The sequence below is a fragment of the Amborella trichopoda genome, chromosome 13, assembly GCF_054954075.1.
Source record: "Amborella trichopoda isolate Santa Cruz 75 chromosome 13, AtrichopodaSantaCruz75HAP2 v2.0, whole genome shotgun sequence".
NCBI classification, from domain to species: Eukaryota; Viridiplantae; Streptophyta; class Magnoliopsida; order Amborellales; family Amborellaceae; genus Amborella; species Amborella trichopoda.
Window position 1 is genome coordinate 45,716,286 of NC_142348.1, and position 18,666 is coordinate 45,734,951.

The following is an 18,666-nucleotide window of genomic DNA, read 5'->3' on the forward strand; positions in this document are numbered from 1 at the left end:
AACTTTTTAAAATGCCAAAAAATATTATACTCCTATAGGAGTATATAACATCCACTTATTCCCTAGGGTAGAATCCCACTTAGAATTAATTTTGGGACCCCAAATTTTGAGGATGTAACCTCTTCAACTCATAGATTAACATCAATAAAAGAATTAATTACCCTCTATGCACTTGAAATAAATAATGTCTCCAGATTGAATAGCAATCATCCAATTTTTAGATGGTAAAAATCTAAGTAATAAAAAACTCAATTTTCAATTTTTTTTGAGAACAATCATCTAGTTCTAAGTGATTCCCAGAATTTCAGATTGAAAAAATCCTCCCAAGTAGGTACATGCTCGTTTCAAATTTCGAAATAAACCAAGAATTTTCTGAAAATTTCCCAATAACAATACTTTTGCAAATAATAACGGTGCGCACATTTCTAGGTGTATGTGAGTGCACTTGTGTCTAAAGCTGTGAGAAGAATTAAGAGAGCAAGGGAAGAGTAGTAATCAGTTGTGCATGTATGAGTGAGAGGGAGAGAGATGACTTGCCAATTACCATGTGAAAGGAGGCCGGCATGTATCTAGCTATAAAATATCAAAAGACAACACACTTAACAAATATTGCGAGCTTGTGATTCCTGAAAAATGTAACCCCAAAAGCAAATCAAAATAATACCTACCAAAACAATCATTCCATCATAGATATCACCCGAAACTGTCCATGGTTCAAGTCCTAGGACTCGAAGCATGCACTTTCACAGAAGACAGAAGGATACATCAGATGCCAAAACCTGATTCAAAAGCTAGGCCTTCTACTCCTAATTCTCTATATTTTCTGGAGAAATTGATAATTATTCAACGTCAACTTCTTCACAAAACTCTATCCGTGTGCTAAAATTTCTATAGAAAATCTTTCAAGTGTACTCACGGGATGGCCAACAACTAATCCTCTTTGTAGGCATGTTAGCAAGCATTGATATGTATGGTCAAGTAAGTGAAATGGCGATGCCATGTGAACTAGGCAGGATCAGTCCTCACTGAGATTTGGTGTTACGCCAGGCAACCCCTCCATGGCAGCTCCTTGGCCCTTACTATTGATCTCAACCCTCTCTCCTAAATCTCCATTCACAGACGAAGTTTGAGCTCCCAATGGCTCCACGCTTATTGGTGTGTGATCAAATCCTTTAAGTCCGTTAGGTATGTCCCTGTCAGTTGATGCCTTCTCTGTTTCATGCTCAAGTTGATGGCATCGCTCCCCATTTTCTCTTGTTACTGCTTCATCCGGCTTTAAGTGTTCTCTATCATTGGCTCGTGCCTCCGCACCTACCACATCACCAAAACCTTCAGTTTTAACAATTGACCCATCAGTGGGGCCTAGCTTCTCTTGCTCATTTTCGGAGACCTTTAACCCCCCCTTAAAACGAGGGTGCCTCCTCTGAGATCCCTTCTTAAATTTGCTTTTTTTTTTCTTTGTTTTTAGAGGTGCAGGTGTCTCAGATCGCCCATCAGAAACTTTTTCCTTCTTATTACCAGGGAGAACAGTATAGACAGATCCGCTATTCGAGGTCTCAGCTGTCAAAAAATAAAAAAAGGTAAATATATGAGATTGTGGTCATAAGAAATGGAATAAAATAAATTTCGAAAAGAATGAGCTACATAGATTAAATACTTGAAAGTAAAACTAGTTCAAAAGGATCATAGTATATGGTATGGTACTTCACTGCTGCATCCCTTGTCAGTTCCCACTACAGGATGGTCGGATGTTAATTGGAATTGGGGCCCAAGGAGACAAGATCCAGGGCACATTTAATCTCTAACCATCTATTTATGAAACTGGAGAGTAGATGCAGCTCCAGCATAGAGCGCCATAAACCAGAGGCCCTTCAGACCATTGTATCAATATGTACCAACAAATGGATGTATATAGGGCATTGTACGCCTAGACCTCACCACATGAGGTCTATACTGTGATAATCATTAGTCCATTAAACCCCTAACTAGGAGATATCATAGTTTTTACAATCTTGGAAAACTATCCAGGGTTCTGAAAGGGAATGCTTGCCTTAATCTCACAATAAACTCTCCATTATTTACTTTGTTGTGAAAGTTCTTTTTAGATAAATTTCATGCCTAAAGTCAATATAATGTCATAAGCGAACAAAAACGATAAATTCACAATAATAGAGTCCTCAATTTAAAAGAAACATAATGGAAAACTTCCTTTTTTTGTTTTCTTCTTATTATTTTCTCTTCTAATTTCCTTTGCTTCTTTTTTCAGAAATTCCTCAAGAAAACCCAAAACTTGAAAGTCTCAAAAAAAAATATACTCAATAAGAAATTCTCCACCGCGAAAATCGCCACAAAATTGGACCAACATTGCATGGTAAGAATACTTACAATTGTTAGATTGGATAGCTAAGAGAGCCGTCCGAGCAGCTTTAATTTCTGCTTCTTTCTTCGTCTTTGCAGCCCCACCGATGTATTGAATACCTCCAATCTCCACTGTACACACAAAGGAACTAATATTTGAATTGCTGTCCCTTGTACATGTGTATGATGGAACCGAGTAGCTCATCTTCTGTGCATACTCCTGGAGTAAATTCTTGCATAGGCCAGTTTCATGCTGTTCAAGAAATACCATTAGAGAACAAGAGGTTCAGAATTAGGACTCTCTCTCTCCCGCTCTCTCTCTCATGCTCTCTCTCTCTGTTGGGCTCTCACACACACACACACACACACAATACTCCAAATTTATTTGTGTTTATTGTATGACTCGGCCTCAAGAGATCGTGTCTATGCTGAGATTCATCCTTTGTTCTTTGCATGTTCACCTCACTGTATTTTCCCCTTCATTGGCAGATACCTTTTGTCCTTTTTTTTCTAATTTATTCTCTCTCATATATATATATATATATATATATATATATATACCTTTGGAATAGGGAGGTCACAATAACTTACAACCACCCGATGTGAAATCTGATAGCTTAGGTGTGTCACAAAGTTCGAAAAAATTTCTTTTGAACTTGGTCAATGAAATAACTACAGCCACCCAATTTCACATCCAATGGTCAAGATTTATTGTGACCACCTTGTAACAAAGGTAAATGATCGCATTATATACTTTCTCATATATATATATATATATATATATATATATATATCCTGTTAGTCCACGGGCTAACAGCAACAGTATCAACCAACGGCCCAGATTGAATCTGGGTCCGATCTAATGGTCACGACATCATTTTGTATTTGAATTTTCATTTTTTTTCTACAAATCCAAATCACTTGAAATTTTGAGCGTCTATTATTCAAAAATAGGAGAATCTAATAAAAAAATAATTCGTAAAATATAAATTGATCAAAATACCCCCGATACGTTTCAAGGGTATTTTGATTAATTTGTATTTTATGAATTTTTTTTTTATATATTTTTATTAAGTGCGCCTTGATGAGAAGAATGAATGCTTAAAATTTCAAGTGATTTGGATTTGTAGAAAAAAATGAAAATTCAAATACGAAATGAGGTCGTAACCATTAGATCGGCCCAAATTCAATCTGGGCTATTGGCTGACACTATAGCAGTCAGCCCACGGGCTGACATGATCATATATATATATATATATATATATATATATATATATAGGAAAACACTTAGAAACACTAATGAGTGAATTTCTACTGTATTTCACTCATGGCTCATCACCATCTAAAGTCCATCATAGGGTAATGGTTGTTTGATAGTATTTGAATTTTAATAATTTTTCTATAAATCATATTCATCTGAAATTTTGGGTGTGTACCTCTAACCAACTCGCACCTAAAAAAATATTTACAAATAATTATAAAAATAAATAAAATGATGATAATACCCCTGAAATATTAATAGGGGTAATTTGGTCAGTCTTATTATTTGAATTACCTTTTACATTTTATTTAAATGTGCCTCGATAAGGTACGCACACCCACAACATTTGAGGTCAATCAGTTTTGTAAAAAAATAATTAAAATTCTAATACTTAAAATTAAAATAATTAATTTTTTTAATTAATTAAAAATAATAATTAAAATTAAGCAATCGTGATCATTTGATGGACTATGGACGGTGATGAACTATGAATGAAATACCGTAAAACTTCACTCATGAGTGTTTTTGATAGACTATAGACAGAGATGAGCCATGAGTGAAATACTATAAAACTTCACTCATAAGTGCTTTTTTATGTTTTCCACACACACACATAGGGAGTAATTTCATGCAACAATTTTGTAGTAATATAACGAATCAACCTTCAAAAACCATGTTAGGCCCATTAGTTTGACCCCAATTTCCACGTATACACTCATTTCATTGTAATGAACAATTAAAAAAGCAAAATTTGAAAACATAACCTAGAAAGTGTTTTTTAGCCCAATTAACATAGATAGTCTATTTTAGTGAGATGCTTAAATTTAGGCCTTAGAAGATCTTTTCCTTTCCAAAATTTTTAAATAGCTTTAATTAGATTAACAAGCTTGAAAAAGAAAAAATTGATTTTAAATTCATAGAGGCCTAGTCTTAAAATTCACCAATTAGATGATCTAGATTCATTGTTGGAGGAGACTGATTTTGGCTATACCTAGGCACAAATTGAAATTTTTTTAGGAATTGATTATTGGGATGAAGAGAGTGTGTGTGCAAAATTTGGGGTCATACAAATGCCACAAACTTGGATTTCTAGAAGTGTGGTTTCATTATATTACAATGACATGGTGACATGAGATCATTCCCCATACACACACACACACGCACACACACACTTACACAATATGAAAAAAAAGCACAAGGAGATAAAAACTAAACAATAGAACATAAGCATATCCACAAGTATGTCAAGGATTTTCAGAAAGTTTATGGGCAATTTGATAAATTCCATGAGATGGCTCTTTTGGCAATTTTTCTAGATTTCCTTGGTCTTCCCTACAACTAAGCAAATATTGATAAGCAATTTTTGTAGAACAGCCGTGCTAGTTTCTCCACAGTATTCATTAGGTTGCATGTGCTTAAGAATATATAGGTGAAATTTTTTCTCACGACCCTTCTAAAATTTTAGTTTTCAATGGGGAAATTCTTGGGAACGTACAAAATCTATTGAAAACATTCGAGAAAGAAAGAAGTCAATAAAAATGAAAAATTCAAAAATATAAACATTAAAATGAACATTTAAAAAAGAAAGAAACTTTCTCCCTTCTAGTTTTAGTTTCTGTAGGCTTAATATTTGTACACCTTTTATCACTTTAATTTCTCAAAAGTTTTACATCTAAGTTAAATCTATTTCTCAAAATATACCTAGGATATATTTCAAACAAAAGGTAAAAAGTTCTGCAATATTAAGGACAATATCTTTTGATAATCTTCGCACACAAAAATGGTACTTTCAAGAACTAGCTAGTATTTTAGTATACCATTAGAAGGTTAGATGAACTTACAACTGGATGAGGAATGCAATCCATAGTGCCTGATTTAAGCAACTCCATGAGAGCAACCTCAGCCGCTGACTGCTCTGCGGCCTTTCGATTTGCAAACCCAGGTAAAGAATCATACTTAACATCATTTATAGTTACACTAGACCTGAAGATTGGTTCGTGAGAAGGTCCTTCCTTCACAGTTTCATATACAGGAGTAGGAATGCCGGCTTTCTGTGCATATTCTTGCAATCGACTCTTGAATACATAGCAATTTGAGACCCCTGAGGTTGACATAAACAAATAGAAATAAGAAACTAACATAACTTTTGAACACAATCGTTATTTGAAACCCCTGAATTGGCATGTACAAAGGTAGTCACAATTGTAGAGAACCAAAGAAAAAGATATTAAGAAGAAAAAATAGAAAATGGACACAGCTCCTAATGGAACATATACTTTATAATACCACCCTCCAGCATACACCCCCTCCTAATTGACATGAGTGAGAGTTTCTCAGCTAAGAACAGATGATGAACAGATAAGGTTTTCAAGTCAGCCAGATTATCAAACCCTACTTTATGGGCATTGAAATACCATCCTTTAATGCATAACATTTTGGGGAAGGCCAATTTCCACTCTAGCTTTCAGATTTCTATTTCATATCATTATCTTCAACTAAATGCAAACCCTTGATGTTAATTACATGGTTATAATGTTCTAGAACCTTAATGGTCAACACACACACACACCAACCCTTAAAAATACAAAAGGGTAAGATTAAAATAGGTTCTGAAGGGTAAGTTTAATAAATTTGTGGTGATGTTTACTAAAAACCTTTTTCTATTTGTAGCTTGGTCATCAAGTAAGGGCGCATGTGTAATTATCACTAAAAGACAACGAGTACTTTGTCATCTTGATAAGGATATAGTTGGTATTTTCACTAAAGAACAATAGTAACTGTATTAAAGTTTACACTTGATTTCAAAATGAAATTGTTCTTTTGTGAAAATTCCTATTCAACAATTAAACTACCTATAGCGAATAAAATTTTCACCAAAGAAAAAAACAATATTTTATTAAATACAACCATCATAACCCATTATAATATTAAACTTTATATTTTAAGGGGTTGCTAACTATAGACAGACCCATGGCATAATATGACCTTAACAACCCTTCAAAGCACAAAGCCTATAGACAAACCTTACACAAAGATGCAGATATATCCGAAAAGATCTTATGAGCACACGGCCTATAAAACAGCATAGGCCATGGGATTCCTCAAGACAAATCTGAGTAGGTCATTTTGACAGTTTGACTTACGAAAAGGAGATGTGATTACCATTTGACCTATTGCCAATAAAGAGCATTTGTGGAGTCACAAATGAAAGTATACCTATGAGTTTCCATCATAAGTTTTCTTAGATTTATTAATATGGTTTCCTTGACAAATTAAAAAAAAATTGTTTTGCCTCCTTCTATTTGAACAAATTGTTTCATGAGTTTGAAATCTGTCATTTTTGTAACCATGAATCACAGTTCACTTAACTTCTTTGTTTGTTTTGATTACTGCTAGTGTAAATCAAATCATCAGAAACAAGAACACTGTGAACAGATTGTTCCTCTATTATTCACTTTGGGAAAAATTCGAATTAGTGAAATCGCCAGTCCATAAATATGCAAGATCGAATCTGTGGTATTCATGACATCTGACGCACAACTAATAGGTTGGATTGTCCAAAATTATAAAACCTTGGAGAGTCCTATATGTTTGCATGCCTAAAGATTCAATCATGTTATCGTATCATGAATTACCTGTTATACCCTTTATCCAAGAAATATCTTCTTGCTCGCAATAGAGTTATAACCTTGAAAGGGCAAAGAATTTATATAGCTAAAATGGAACTCACTTCTCGCTGTTATCCAAGAACATCTAAATTAGATTAGGAAGATTGTTGATAACCATGGAAATATCAAAATATTCTATTGATATACCTCATTACAATCAAAGCCTTTTCCTAACTATTTGGGTCGGCTACACAAATCCTGGTTTGTCAAGTGCCATAGCCTCAATGAGGCCCCTGGTATAGCACGTTGCTTACAGGAAACGCCTTAGCATAAGCAGATATCGTCGATTTAGGATCCTGAAAAGTTTTGACAAAATTTTACATTGGGTGCCTACCAAACACAACCCACCTCCTTTACCCGGGCTTAGGATAGGTTAAGGGAAAGTTTAAGGTCCTCACCCTTCTTAGACCAGTTCTATTGATATACCTATATAATCAAATACATAGACCTTCTTACCTTCTTTCCCAAGCAAAAATATCTGGACGAAATGATGACAGGTTCAAGTACAAAAAGGATAGTGATTTTCTGCTTTAGCTTCCACAGGGCACCTCTGAATTGAGAAAGGCAATTTTATTGTTTAATATCCATTAGAGACTTGCATGGCTGAAACAATTAACACTTTTCTTCTAGATATTATTACTATTTACAGAGCAGTTTGACCATACATATGTCAGGCAACAAGGCCCTGAACTCATTCCTCCCTCACCTTGTTGTGATGTATGATGAAGTGTATGATATACTTTCTGATTTAATGGTGGATGCCCCCATTTTCATACATATCATGTGTGTAGTTTAGTATGATTCAAATGATATATGTTTCATGTTTTGGCAATGGAAGCCCCAAATTTTCCCTCATCAAGTTTATGGTCGAGCACCTCTAACTGTTGCACATCCCCATCTCCTGGTGCACTCCCCCCAAAAAAAACCACACACACAAAACCCAAAAAAAAAAAAGAGAAAAAAAAGTACTTGTTTATTTGTGCTTCACAATTCCCTAATAAATATTCAATAAAATTACATTTAAGTTATTTTTAAAGTTTTCTTTAAGTTTTCAACATACTTATTGTGCCCACTCCTAACAACTACTGTTCAGGACAATAATATGACTCTATTTCAACTCCATCAGAAAACAAATAAAAAAAAAAAAAACCCAGATCAAGATACATATTGGTCCTGAAACCTTTGTTACAACCGAATGCAAGCCAAAATGATGTGACTAAAAAGGGTTCTTACAAGAGTCACCAGCCACAAATGTTACTACACCATACTCATGCTCTATAGAAGATAATGTGAAAAAACATCATTCCATACAAATCTTCAACAATTTTGTCAAAAGGCCAAGAAAACTATAAACAAGTAAGGTTCAAGGAGCCAGAAACGTGTGCCATAGAAAAGTGAAATCCGACAGGACCAACCCCAAGAGGGGAAGAAAAGATTCAGCAAAAAGTGATACAAGACCATAGCTGCCCAACTCAAGGATGGAACAAAAACATCATCAATTTCTCTAATGTGGTGAATATAACATGAGGAAGGAAGGAGAATGGGACTGCAAAATGAGGAAGAGAATTGCATATTTTGAGATTTTGTAAGAGAAAACGACATACTTAGAAAGTCAAATCGATTCATAATATGGCCTAGCATGTGCCTGGGAGCATGCACCATATTCCTTGGCGTCCACAACAATGACTTTTGGGCAAGCCCTAAGATGGTTACAACTTGAAAATTGGCTTGTCATGTTTAAACCAACGAGTTCTCACACATAGTAAAGTCTGTTGTAATAGTGCAACATGGGACACAAACAGATGTGACTCAGGGACTTCTACATCAACAGAGAATGGATGGAACTTTTCTCAGCAATAGAGACCCTATGAGACTTTCAGCCTATTGATTTTGTTCAAGTCCAAGGAAAGCTAGTTTGCAAGTATTTAGGTGCTAACTTCAGTTTACATGTGTACTCAGTGAAAAGATGGAATTTCTTATTACCATAACAGCCTAAACTTGTTTAAACCGTGCAGCAGTGTATCAAAACTCAGTGTTCAGGCTCGGACACATTTGAGTCACTCGGAGCTGGCAGGGTGCTGGTCAGGAGGGTCCCAAATGGGGGAATCCGAGCCAATTAAATAGAACCAGCTGGGTCCCTATAGGGACTAGGCCAATTCCTGGTTCGAATAGGAATTGGGCAAGTCCCCGAGTCCTAGCAGAGGTCAGCGAGACTCGCAACATCCAAACATATGTTCTTAGCCCTCGGCTGTTTCAGAGCCCTCTATAATTTTCTTGAACAAGGTTTGCAAATAAAAACTCACCAATTTCACAAAAATCCGAGTATTTGAGATCTACATTTCAAGTCGAAAGAAACATTGGTTAACATCAAATCAAGTTGATCCCGGGAAAAATACATTGGGGAATCAATTATTGGTCACTCTAGGACTGGTTATTGATCTTACAATGTTTACTTTTAGTAATTTCAACTTTGCGCCCAAGCAAAAGGGGGAAGATGATGAGGAGCTTGAGGTCCAACTCGAACTCGTAAGGAAAATTTTAAGAATATATACACCAATCAATGTTACTTCTATGAATTAATACTAAATAAAACAACGCTCCTCCGCTTGAACATGGGATAGTTTACATAAAAACCCTCCCCTCTTATCACTTTGCCAAGCTTTCATATAAAAACCAAATAAGGGAAAATACTCTATAAACATAATATTTTATTACAAAATAAAATATATAGACATGTCCAGCCGAATTGCTTTTTAGGCCAAAGAAGTAGGCATTGCAGACACATTTTGGACATCGATAATAGTACCAGTGACCATGTAACACTGGGACTAGCAGAACCATATTGGGAGGTTTGGAGGCAAGACATCCTCAGGGACTAGCATAAGCTATGTGGGAAGGTTTGGATGCAGAAGGTTGTCAAGGCCTACTAGCTATAGGCCCATTTAATGATGATATCAGGGCTTGTCCACAAGGTATATTCAAGTCTACGAGCACGATGGAGAATGGTAGGCTAGACCACCTCTTCAACCCACGCAACATACCCAACACACAGAACCTACCCAAGGTTGAATTGACCCTTTCCTAGTAAAGCCATCATCAGAGCAGACCAGTGTTTCAAAAAGCGGACCGCCCAACGCCTGGGCAGCCACCGAGGCGGTCCAAAAGGCCTGGGCAGCCGCCGAGGCGGTCCAGAAGGCCTGGGCGACTACACGACCAAATTAGGCGGGTATCCTCGGGCGCCCGCCTAGGCGGCCGCACAGGGGCAGAAATGCCACTCATTGAGGCTATTTTTGGGTCATTTTGGGTCCTTTTTTTAATACTAAAGGTGCAAAATTGTGGGTTTTAGGTTTCAAATGAACCTAAAACCCATTAGAGGCTATTTTAGAGAGAGAAAAACCTTAAAAAAAAAAATCACTGGGCCGCTCAGGTTCTGGGCGCCCACCTAGGCGCTAGATGACCTGGACACCGACCGCCTAGGTGCTGCCTAGCGCTTTTTGAAACACTGGAGCAGACCATCAAGTCCAGCTTCGCTGAGGCTATAAGGAAGTGCATGATGAAGGTAAATCCGATGTTCTATGATGTTGTCACCCCTTTTAAGGCAATCCAAAGCAAGCACTATGAGCCCATGATCCACAATAGCTAATGTAGGGTCTGGAATCAAGCACCCTCATTGAATATAAACTTAGTTGGCCCTGCTTGAATGAGGAGGTGGAGGAGGTGGCCGAAGGACATAAATGGGAGAACACTGATGAATTTTCTGGTATATTGTCCACAAGATATAATCTTCTATAGAAGTGTTGGATGCCTCTGATAAGGTAAAGGGGAGGAGCCTATTGTTCAAGCTTCTATTTGATGTGGCGAAGGTTGTTGGTGAGGAATGCATTAGTCCAGAACATATTTAACAATGCAAGAAGAAGACAATGCAAAAAGGAGGCTGATGAGGAAGAGGAAGCACTTGGTTTGGAGTCCCTGTGTAGTCCCCTGCATCGACCTGATGTCGAATATATCATCGACCTGATGTTGAATATATCTGGCAACTTAAGCAAGAAAAAGACTATGTTGAGAAGGGAAAAAACTATTACCAAATTCATGTGGAGCCATCTGTGGGTTTTATTATTGATGAGAAAGGAGGGGGCTAATTAAGCCAGCCATCTCATGATTCGATACCTTGTACTTATCCATTTATTCGATAGTCAGGTAGCAAGTTGGACTTAAAAAGATTTTGCTTCCAAAGAATCGATCAGCGGCACTTTAAGGGACTCCAACTGCAAGAGAAGTTGAAGTGATAATAAATAGTATGAGGTTCTGGGATAGGTGTGAGCAGATTGTAATGGCTACAACTCATCTAGTAGCAATTTTGAAGATGACGGACTCCAATGGGAAGATTGTTATAAGGTTCTTGTATGAAGCAGTGGCATTAACCAATAGGTCCAGCAAGTAAAAAAGTTTACCATTTAAGCATTTAATGGGTACAACCATTTAGTGGATTACATGCTTATGGATGATTGATCGGTGAGCATTCATGTTATTAATCATGAGATATTGTCTTAAATGCATGTGCTATCTAGGTTTCTTCTTTAACCTTACATACTTCTATGCCCCTAGACAATCAACCCACCCAGAGATCATGGAGGAATTGAAATATTGCATCAAATTATTTAAGCGAGATGGAAAAATGCAAATTGAAGCTTCAAGGAGGTAAGAAAAACATTTTTGCGAAAAAGTTTGCCCAAGTTCAGGCATTTACCACATTTGTAAACCACTAAACCTCAAATTTTTATCTTAGCTTTCTCTGTATATATATTGATAGGGAAATTTCTAACAAACTTTGGCTAGAAAACCCAGCACTTGGCTAGTCCATCTCAAGTTCCTGTGGTAGACCTACACTATTGTGTTGCACATTCTTTTACAATCATTTGACTCTTTTCTTATGAGTTCCTTTTGCTTTTCACTGAAGTGGTGAGAAATACATAGCATTAGAGCTCCCCACCTATAAAGTATTGCGATCAAGATGCTTAGCCAAATTTGTTCGGCAACAGGGCATGAGGTATTTTAGTGGATCCACACGCCAAATAGAAACAGGTTGACTGCAGTCAAGCTTCATAAGCTGGTCTATGTCCCTTGCAACATAAACCTCTGAAAGCAGCAGTTGAGGAGGGGGAAGACAGGATCTATCAGTTTGGGTCACCACTTTGTAGAAGATCTAGCAAATGAGTGGATGGTAGAAGTGAAGGAGTCAATAGGCCCATTGACAAGGAAAGAGAGGAAGGTAGGAATGAAGATTTTCAAGTTGGCACAGGTGGAAGTTGAGGAGCAAGGGGAAGATGGAGTAAGATATGATGACGATGATGAAGCCACTAAAGCAGATGATGAAGAAAAAGGGGCCCCTAAGTGCAAGCACAAGCACAAGCAATATGGTGCGAGCGAGCAAGAGGGTTAAGCTAACCTTGGGGATTTTGGATTAGGAGGGTCTACCAAGTTACCCAATGAGCAGAGTCCTTCCTGAACTGTTACAGAGAGAGTAGAGATGACCATGATCTTCAATGCCATTAATATTGGTTTTAGTTGGAGTCGTTCATATTGATTATAGTTTGAGTCCCTTTCAAGGTACATTCATAATTTGGCATGCTCCTATAAATATGAAAATGTGATCATTGTTATGTACTCCAATTTGGACCATTGAATACATGACTGGCTATTGTAAACACTACTTATCTATAAGTACTCTATTTTTATCTCCATATACATACAAATTTTCTTCTCTTTTCTTTTCTTTTTTTCAAAATTCACATTTTCCCTATTTTTCAGAATTGTTTCTTATTTTTCACTTTTTTTTTAATTAGTACTTGGGGAAACTCAGCAAGCCGACTTGGCCTGGGTCTTGCCTGAGTCTAAACCTAGCTCCGGTTTTAAAACATTAGTTTGCATCCTTATAAAGATTATTACTCAAAAGAAAAGAGAAATTTCCATCTCATGGCCACATCCATGGATTTCATGACTATTACTTGGGTCCCTTGAAGTCCTTGATCAGGCAGCCCTAAGAGAAAAATGCACCAATATGGTTCACAACAGCATTTAAAAGGATAAAATGGTTTTCTCAAAAAACAAAAATACAAATTACTATTACCTATGAATTTCTCAGCATTTTCATTATAATGTTAACTTGTATTTCAGAAAAGAGTGTTACAAAATTGATCTCTAAAGAGGGGGTACAAAAATTGGTGTGGAGAAACAGAAAAAAGAATGTGGGAGGGGATGAGCAACATTGTGTGGGCGTACAAAGGTGATCAAAGGAATGATCATCAAAGGGATCTGATCGGGGTGGAGCGGCTAGTTGAAGCACAACTAGTGTGCGTTTAGGGACACTTCCCTTAGCATATTTGATGAGTTGATTTCTGCATGTAACAAAGATATTAAACCTACAAAAACATCACTATATATATATCTCTATATATCTAGTGATATTTGGCCGAATCAGATTCAACTATAGCATTTTAAACTCCAGAAACAAATTAAATATTGCCTTATCCCCAATTTCAATGTTGGTTTGTACCAGATCTGTCCAATTTATCAAAGCAAAGAAATCTAAGTGACAAATCACCAGAAATGGAAGCAAAAATAACGAAAATGAACCTCAAACTTTCTAGGAGGTTGGACTTTTGATCTAGAAGATCCAAAACTTACATTCCCAACGTCCAATGTGAAAAACCAAATAGTATCTCACTAATCTGAGTTTCCTAGGAGTTCCTTTGGTCTTCTAATTTTCAGATCTGATAAAGAATAGAAGATAGGAGTATAGCCCTCTTTTAAGGCTACCCACCAGAAAACAGAACTTTCGTTTTGTTTCCACTGTTGGAGAAAATATAAAATTAATTGTCGACTTGACGTGTCCAGCTTGATTCAACCAGAATTAGGGCTAAATCCAACATGAAACCACCCTGGTCTGAATGTTAAGCTGGGAGGTTTACTCTAATACACGGCTGCCAGCAAGTTGGGGGTCCAGAACTGGCAGGTTGCCAGTCCCAAGTAATTCAGTGACACCAACTCTCCAACTTTATTGGCACGGATTCCCAGTGTACTGTAATTCCACTTGCTGTGGAAAAAATGAGATGGTTTTTAGGGATGGGAAATCTGAAAACTATCCCTAAGCTTGTACTTAAAGATTAGGGGTTCAGGCCTATTGCCCTAAAATATTTAGAATCTAGCATTTGATTACAATTCTTAATCTCCTTTCCCTGCGAACCTTGTTCCATTGATAAAAAAACCTTCAACCAAAAAAATATTGCATCTAAATTCCAATAGCTGATAAATAATCACCCTACACTTCTTAGCAGTGGCTTTTGCATAAAGATAACACACACAAGTTGATAAATAAAGAATGTTATCTACAGAATCTCTATCAATAACTTATTCTTTGCATATGATCTCGCTACTTTTTCAAATTCACTACATATTTTCTATGAATATGTTACACAGAGAACATGAAAAGAATTGTAATATTTATTGCTTCATGCTATAGCAATAGATAATTGCATTCATATTCATCGAATTTGCTTAAGACAATATGCCATCACTATTTCCAAGAAAAGCCAGAATAGAGATGACCAAAATTTTCCGTTTCATAGCTGATCAAGTGAATGAGCAGATTGTGCTTTTTAAGCATGAACTGAAAGATATAACATAAATACAGGTACAACGAAAGACACATACTAAAGTTATCTTCTCTCAAAAATGAAAGACACAAACTACACACAAACAATGTGTCCATATGGCCATATAAACAAGAAGATACCAGCATATCTATGTAAATTTATGCATGTCCTCTATATCTATTTGCTTTGTGTATTTATAGAGTGTGTTTTCATGGTATAATACGTGTTTGTCAGTGGCTGCTAAGGATTGACCCAAGTCAGCTTGACTTTCACAGCCATTGGATCACAGATCATTGTTATCAGGGATTCAGCCAGACTCTGCCAAATTCGACTATTACTTGATGCTCTACAGTCATATTCGGCCAAGATTTAACCAAACAGAGCATAAGCAGCAGTGTACATGGACACGGACACAGGTGTCATGTCTAGTACATGTCTTGAGTGTCTAGTACTTTGGTCTATGCAAAAAAGGATATAGACATACTTGTTTTTATTAATATTGTCAATATTTTTTATAATTGTGTTAGTAGAACTATTATTTTCCTATAGTGAACCAAGCTCAAATGCCACCAAACATTTCAAAATCTATAAAACTTTCTAAAATTAAAAAACAAATTGACATTTCCTTTCACAAACAATTGTTGTCTTCAAATAAGGTGTCTTATTATCAAATAAAGCTACTATTATAATTACTATTTGCTAACATCAAACAAGTATCTTTGCTTCATGAGACGCTATTTTAAAAGCCCACCTTAGAAAAATAACATCATGGTATTTTAAAAGCCCACTTCCAAAAGAACATCATAGGAATGGAATGGGGTTCTCCTGTACTAAAAGTGTCCAGTCTACTTACAGGCCACGAGCCTTCAGTTGTCAAAAATTGACGGCGCTTTTATATAAAGTGATGATACGTACTGAATTTCAACAATCCCACCCGACACGTATAGCTAACGTGTTGAACACGAGTACAAGTGTGTCGACATGTGTCTAAGTGTCAACACGTGTAGAGGGGAGATGGAGAGTCTACATTGCACTATTATTCCTATCTCATTCAATTTGCAGGTCCAAGTATGGAATCAACTTTTAAACCTCTTTTTTTATTTGGTGAACGGAGTGAAATATCAACACTTTCAACATTAACATACACACTAGACGATCCATATAATGTCTATGTGTGGATATATGCAAGTACACACACATATACTACACAAACAAACAAACAAACAAACACATGAGAGCATGACAGTGTAGATACAAGAGGTGGATTTAATGCTTCATGGGTGCATCGAGCACTAAATAACACTACATGTCAGGAAACTACACATAGTTGCTAACATTACACCTACTTCTAGAACACACTAACAATGGGAGTCAAATCTATTACCAGTTCACTATTTATAAAACAAACAGTCACTACTTAGCAAATCCCCTTTTTTATATAATAATTAGGGAATAATTAAATAAAAGAAAAGTATAGAAAGAGACCATTTACTTTTAGTACAAGGAGGTCACAGTCACACTTGTCTGTCATATTTCAAATTGGGAGGTTGTGAGTGTGTCATTGACTAGACTCGAAGTTCAAAACAAACTCTCTCGAACTTCATAGTACAGCCAAAGCCATCCAATTCAGCATCTAATGGCTAGGAGTAATTGTGACCTCCTTGTAACAAAGATAAATGGTATCATACTATATAATCCCTTAAATAAAAGCAAACCTGAAATGTATTATAGGTGCTTTTGTTGTAAAAGTTTAAACCCAGCTGGTTCTCTATTGATGGCACAAAGAATGAACACCTGATCAAAGGCCTTCCTCAACAATCCATATAAATCCATGAAATTCCAGTGAGCCCTCTTTGGTGGCTCCAAAATGAATGCTACCAAATGGTACAAGAAAAAAATGGCCACAAGAAGTCATTGAAAATATTGACCAAAAGAAAAATGGAAAGCACCTCCTTCAGACAGTCTTTCTCACTCTATAGCACTTTTTTAACCATTAATAATAAACTCTTTCCTTTCTTCTTTTTTCTTTGGGAGTGTGTGGGAGCATCTAGTGTTCAAATTGAGACTCAAATGACAGACAATTAATCCTACATATACATCACCAAAATGAATGATAACAGAGCGGAATGTACTTTTTCTTTTCGTTTTTTTTTTTACTCTTGTGCTATTCATGTGAAAAGTAGAAAATAAGGATAAAAATAATCACAACCCAATTCTCTGGCAAAATAAAGTACCATAAATTTGTTCACAAGGCAACTATTGTTTGCTTGTTTATCTAGAAAACAACGACATTTCTGCTGTTTCTCCGAAGCATTAATCCTATACATAAACAATCACCGAGCATTACGAACAAATGTCAACCACCAATGTGCTATGAGCTGTGGTTCACTAATCTGCAACTTCTATATGATATACTCAATCTAGAATAGACTGCATTTTGTTTTATAATGATCAGTGGCTGCATTACATTACTGCCAACCTTCTATTCAATTCTAAAATGCATTATATCATGATATCATTTTAGAATCTCTATGACTCTCTCCTTTAATCTACACCTAGCCTTAAACAAAAACACATTTAATCTACACACCTAACCTTAAACAAAAACCAGATATCCCACTAAATTGCATTCTGTGCTATCAGTCCTCTTAATTATGGATTTTCTAAACTTCCAGCTAATTAGGTGAGCAAACTTTGCAAAAAAAAAAAAACTCCCGATTTTTCTAGTTTCCTCGTCTAATACATTCCTTTGAAAACCTAAAAATCACAACCCATGACCACAAACACAGCATATACAGGAAAGATACCGATAAAGAGAGCGACAGAGACACACTAAGATTATGATGCACAAAGGCATGAGCTTAAGCAGTCAAACAAGTAGAATAAATCATCTGATCACTGATAAACATATCGAAGAAACAGACTGTTGCATATCGTGTAAAGCATAATGATCCTAAATATAAAAGGAAATTAAAAAAAGCACAAATATTGCTGAAAAACGAATAACAAGGGAGAAAGAGAGAGGAAGAGAGAGATGGAGGGGAAGTAACAAGAAGGAAATATAGAACAATAGATAGAGAGAGAGGGAATTCAGAGATGAAACGACACTGAGAGAGAGAGAGAGAGTAGGGGCAGAAAAATAGAGAGAGAAACCAGAGAGGGAGAGTTTAGAAAGAGAAACCAGAGAGAGAGAGTTTAGAGAGAGAAACCTGCAAAACCATTGCCGTTTAACATTTTTCCAACAGGGGAGAACTCCGCTCTCGCTCCTCTCTCTCTAGCGTTGCTTTCCCGAAATGGGAATATAAGGTGAGAGAGAGAGAAAATATATTTATATGATTTGAGTAGGCTCTCGTAACCTCATTCGTTTCCCCGATAATTCGTTTTGCGACGCACACAACTGGTTTCGCAGCGGTGAAATTAAACGAAATTTCTTTATGGTTATTTTCGTGATCTTGCGAAATTTACGAATATCTCTTACATATTTTTCAAGTTTCAAATTTATTTTTAATAATATTTTATATTTTACAATTTTAAAAGCATTTCAAGTATTTCAATGTGATCCATATTTCTTTACTATTGCCCAGTGTTAGACAAAACGACCCGGGAACGGAACCCGGCCAACCCTAATCAGGCAGGTCCCTGCCAGGTTAAAAAGATTTAAAAAAATAAAAAAATCCAAAAAGTATGAAAACTACATTTAAGTAAACAAAATGCATCCACATGAGAT

The 18,666-nt window shown here is 36.3% G+C and overlaps 1 protein-coding gene across 1 annotated transcript; it reads right to left on the reverse strand.

Annotated features, from left to right (window-relative positions):
• Positions 1-599: 599 nt before the first annotated feature.
• Positions 600-18,379, reverse strand: LOC18442641 (double-stranded RNA-binding protein 7). Its single transcript, XM_011628123.3, has 4 exons — positions 18,149-18,379; positions 5,461-5,720; positions 2,386-2,611; positions 600-1,560 (listed from the first exon to the last, which is right to left on the reverse strand). Exons 1-4 carry the CDS (start codon positions 18,171-18,173, stop codon positions 1,016-1,018), a joined length of 1,056 nt encoding a protein of 351 aa, XP_011626425.1. The 5' UTR covers positions 18,174-18,379; the 3' UTR covers positions 600-1,015.
• Positions 18,380-18,666: the final 287 nt, after the last annotated feature.

Excerpts from the sequence above, each read along its gene's own strand:
- LOC18442641 (XM_011628123.3), bottom strand. The coding sequence starts at position 18,173 with ATGTTAAACGGCAATGGTTTTGCAG. Across the intron at positions 5,721-18,148 it reads AAACGGCAATGGTTTTGCAG|GGGTCTCAAATTGCTATGTA; the intron begins GTTTCTCTCTCT and ends TGTCAACCTCAG. Across the intron at positions 2,612-5,460 it reads ATTGCATTCCTCATCCAGTT|CATGAAACTGGCCTATGCAA; the intron begins GTAAGTTCATCT and ends TTTCTTGAACAG.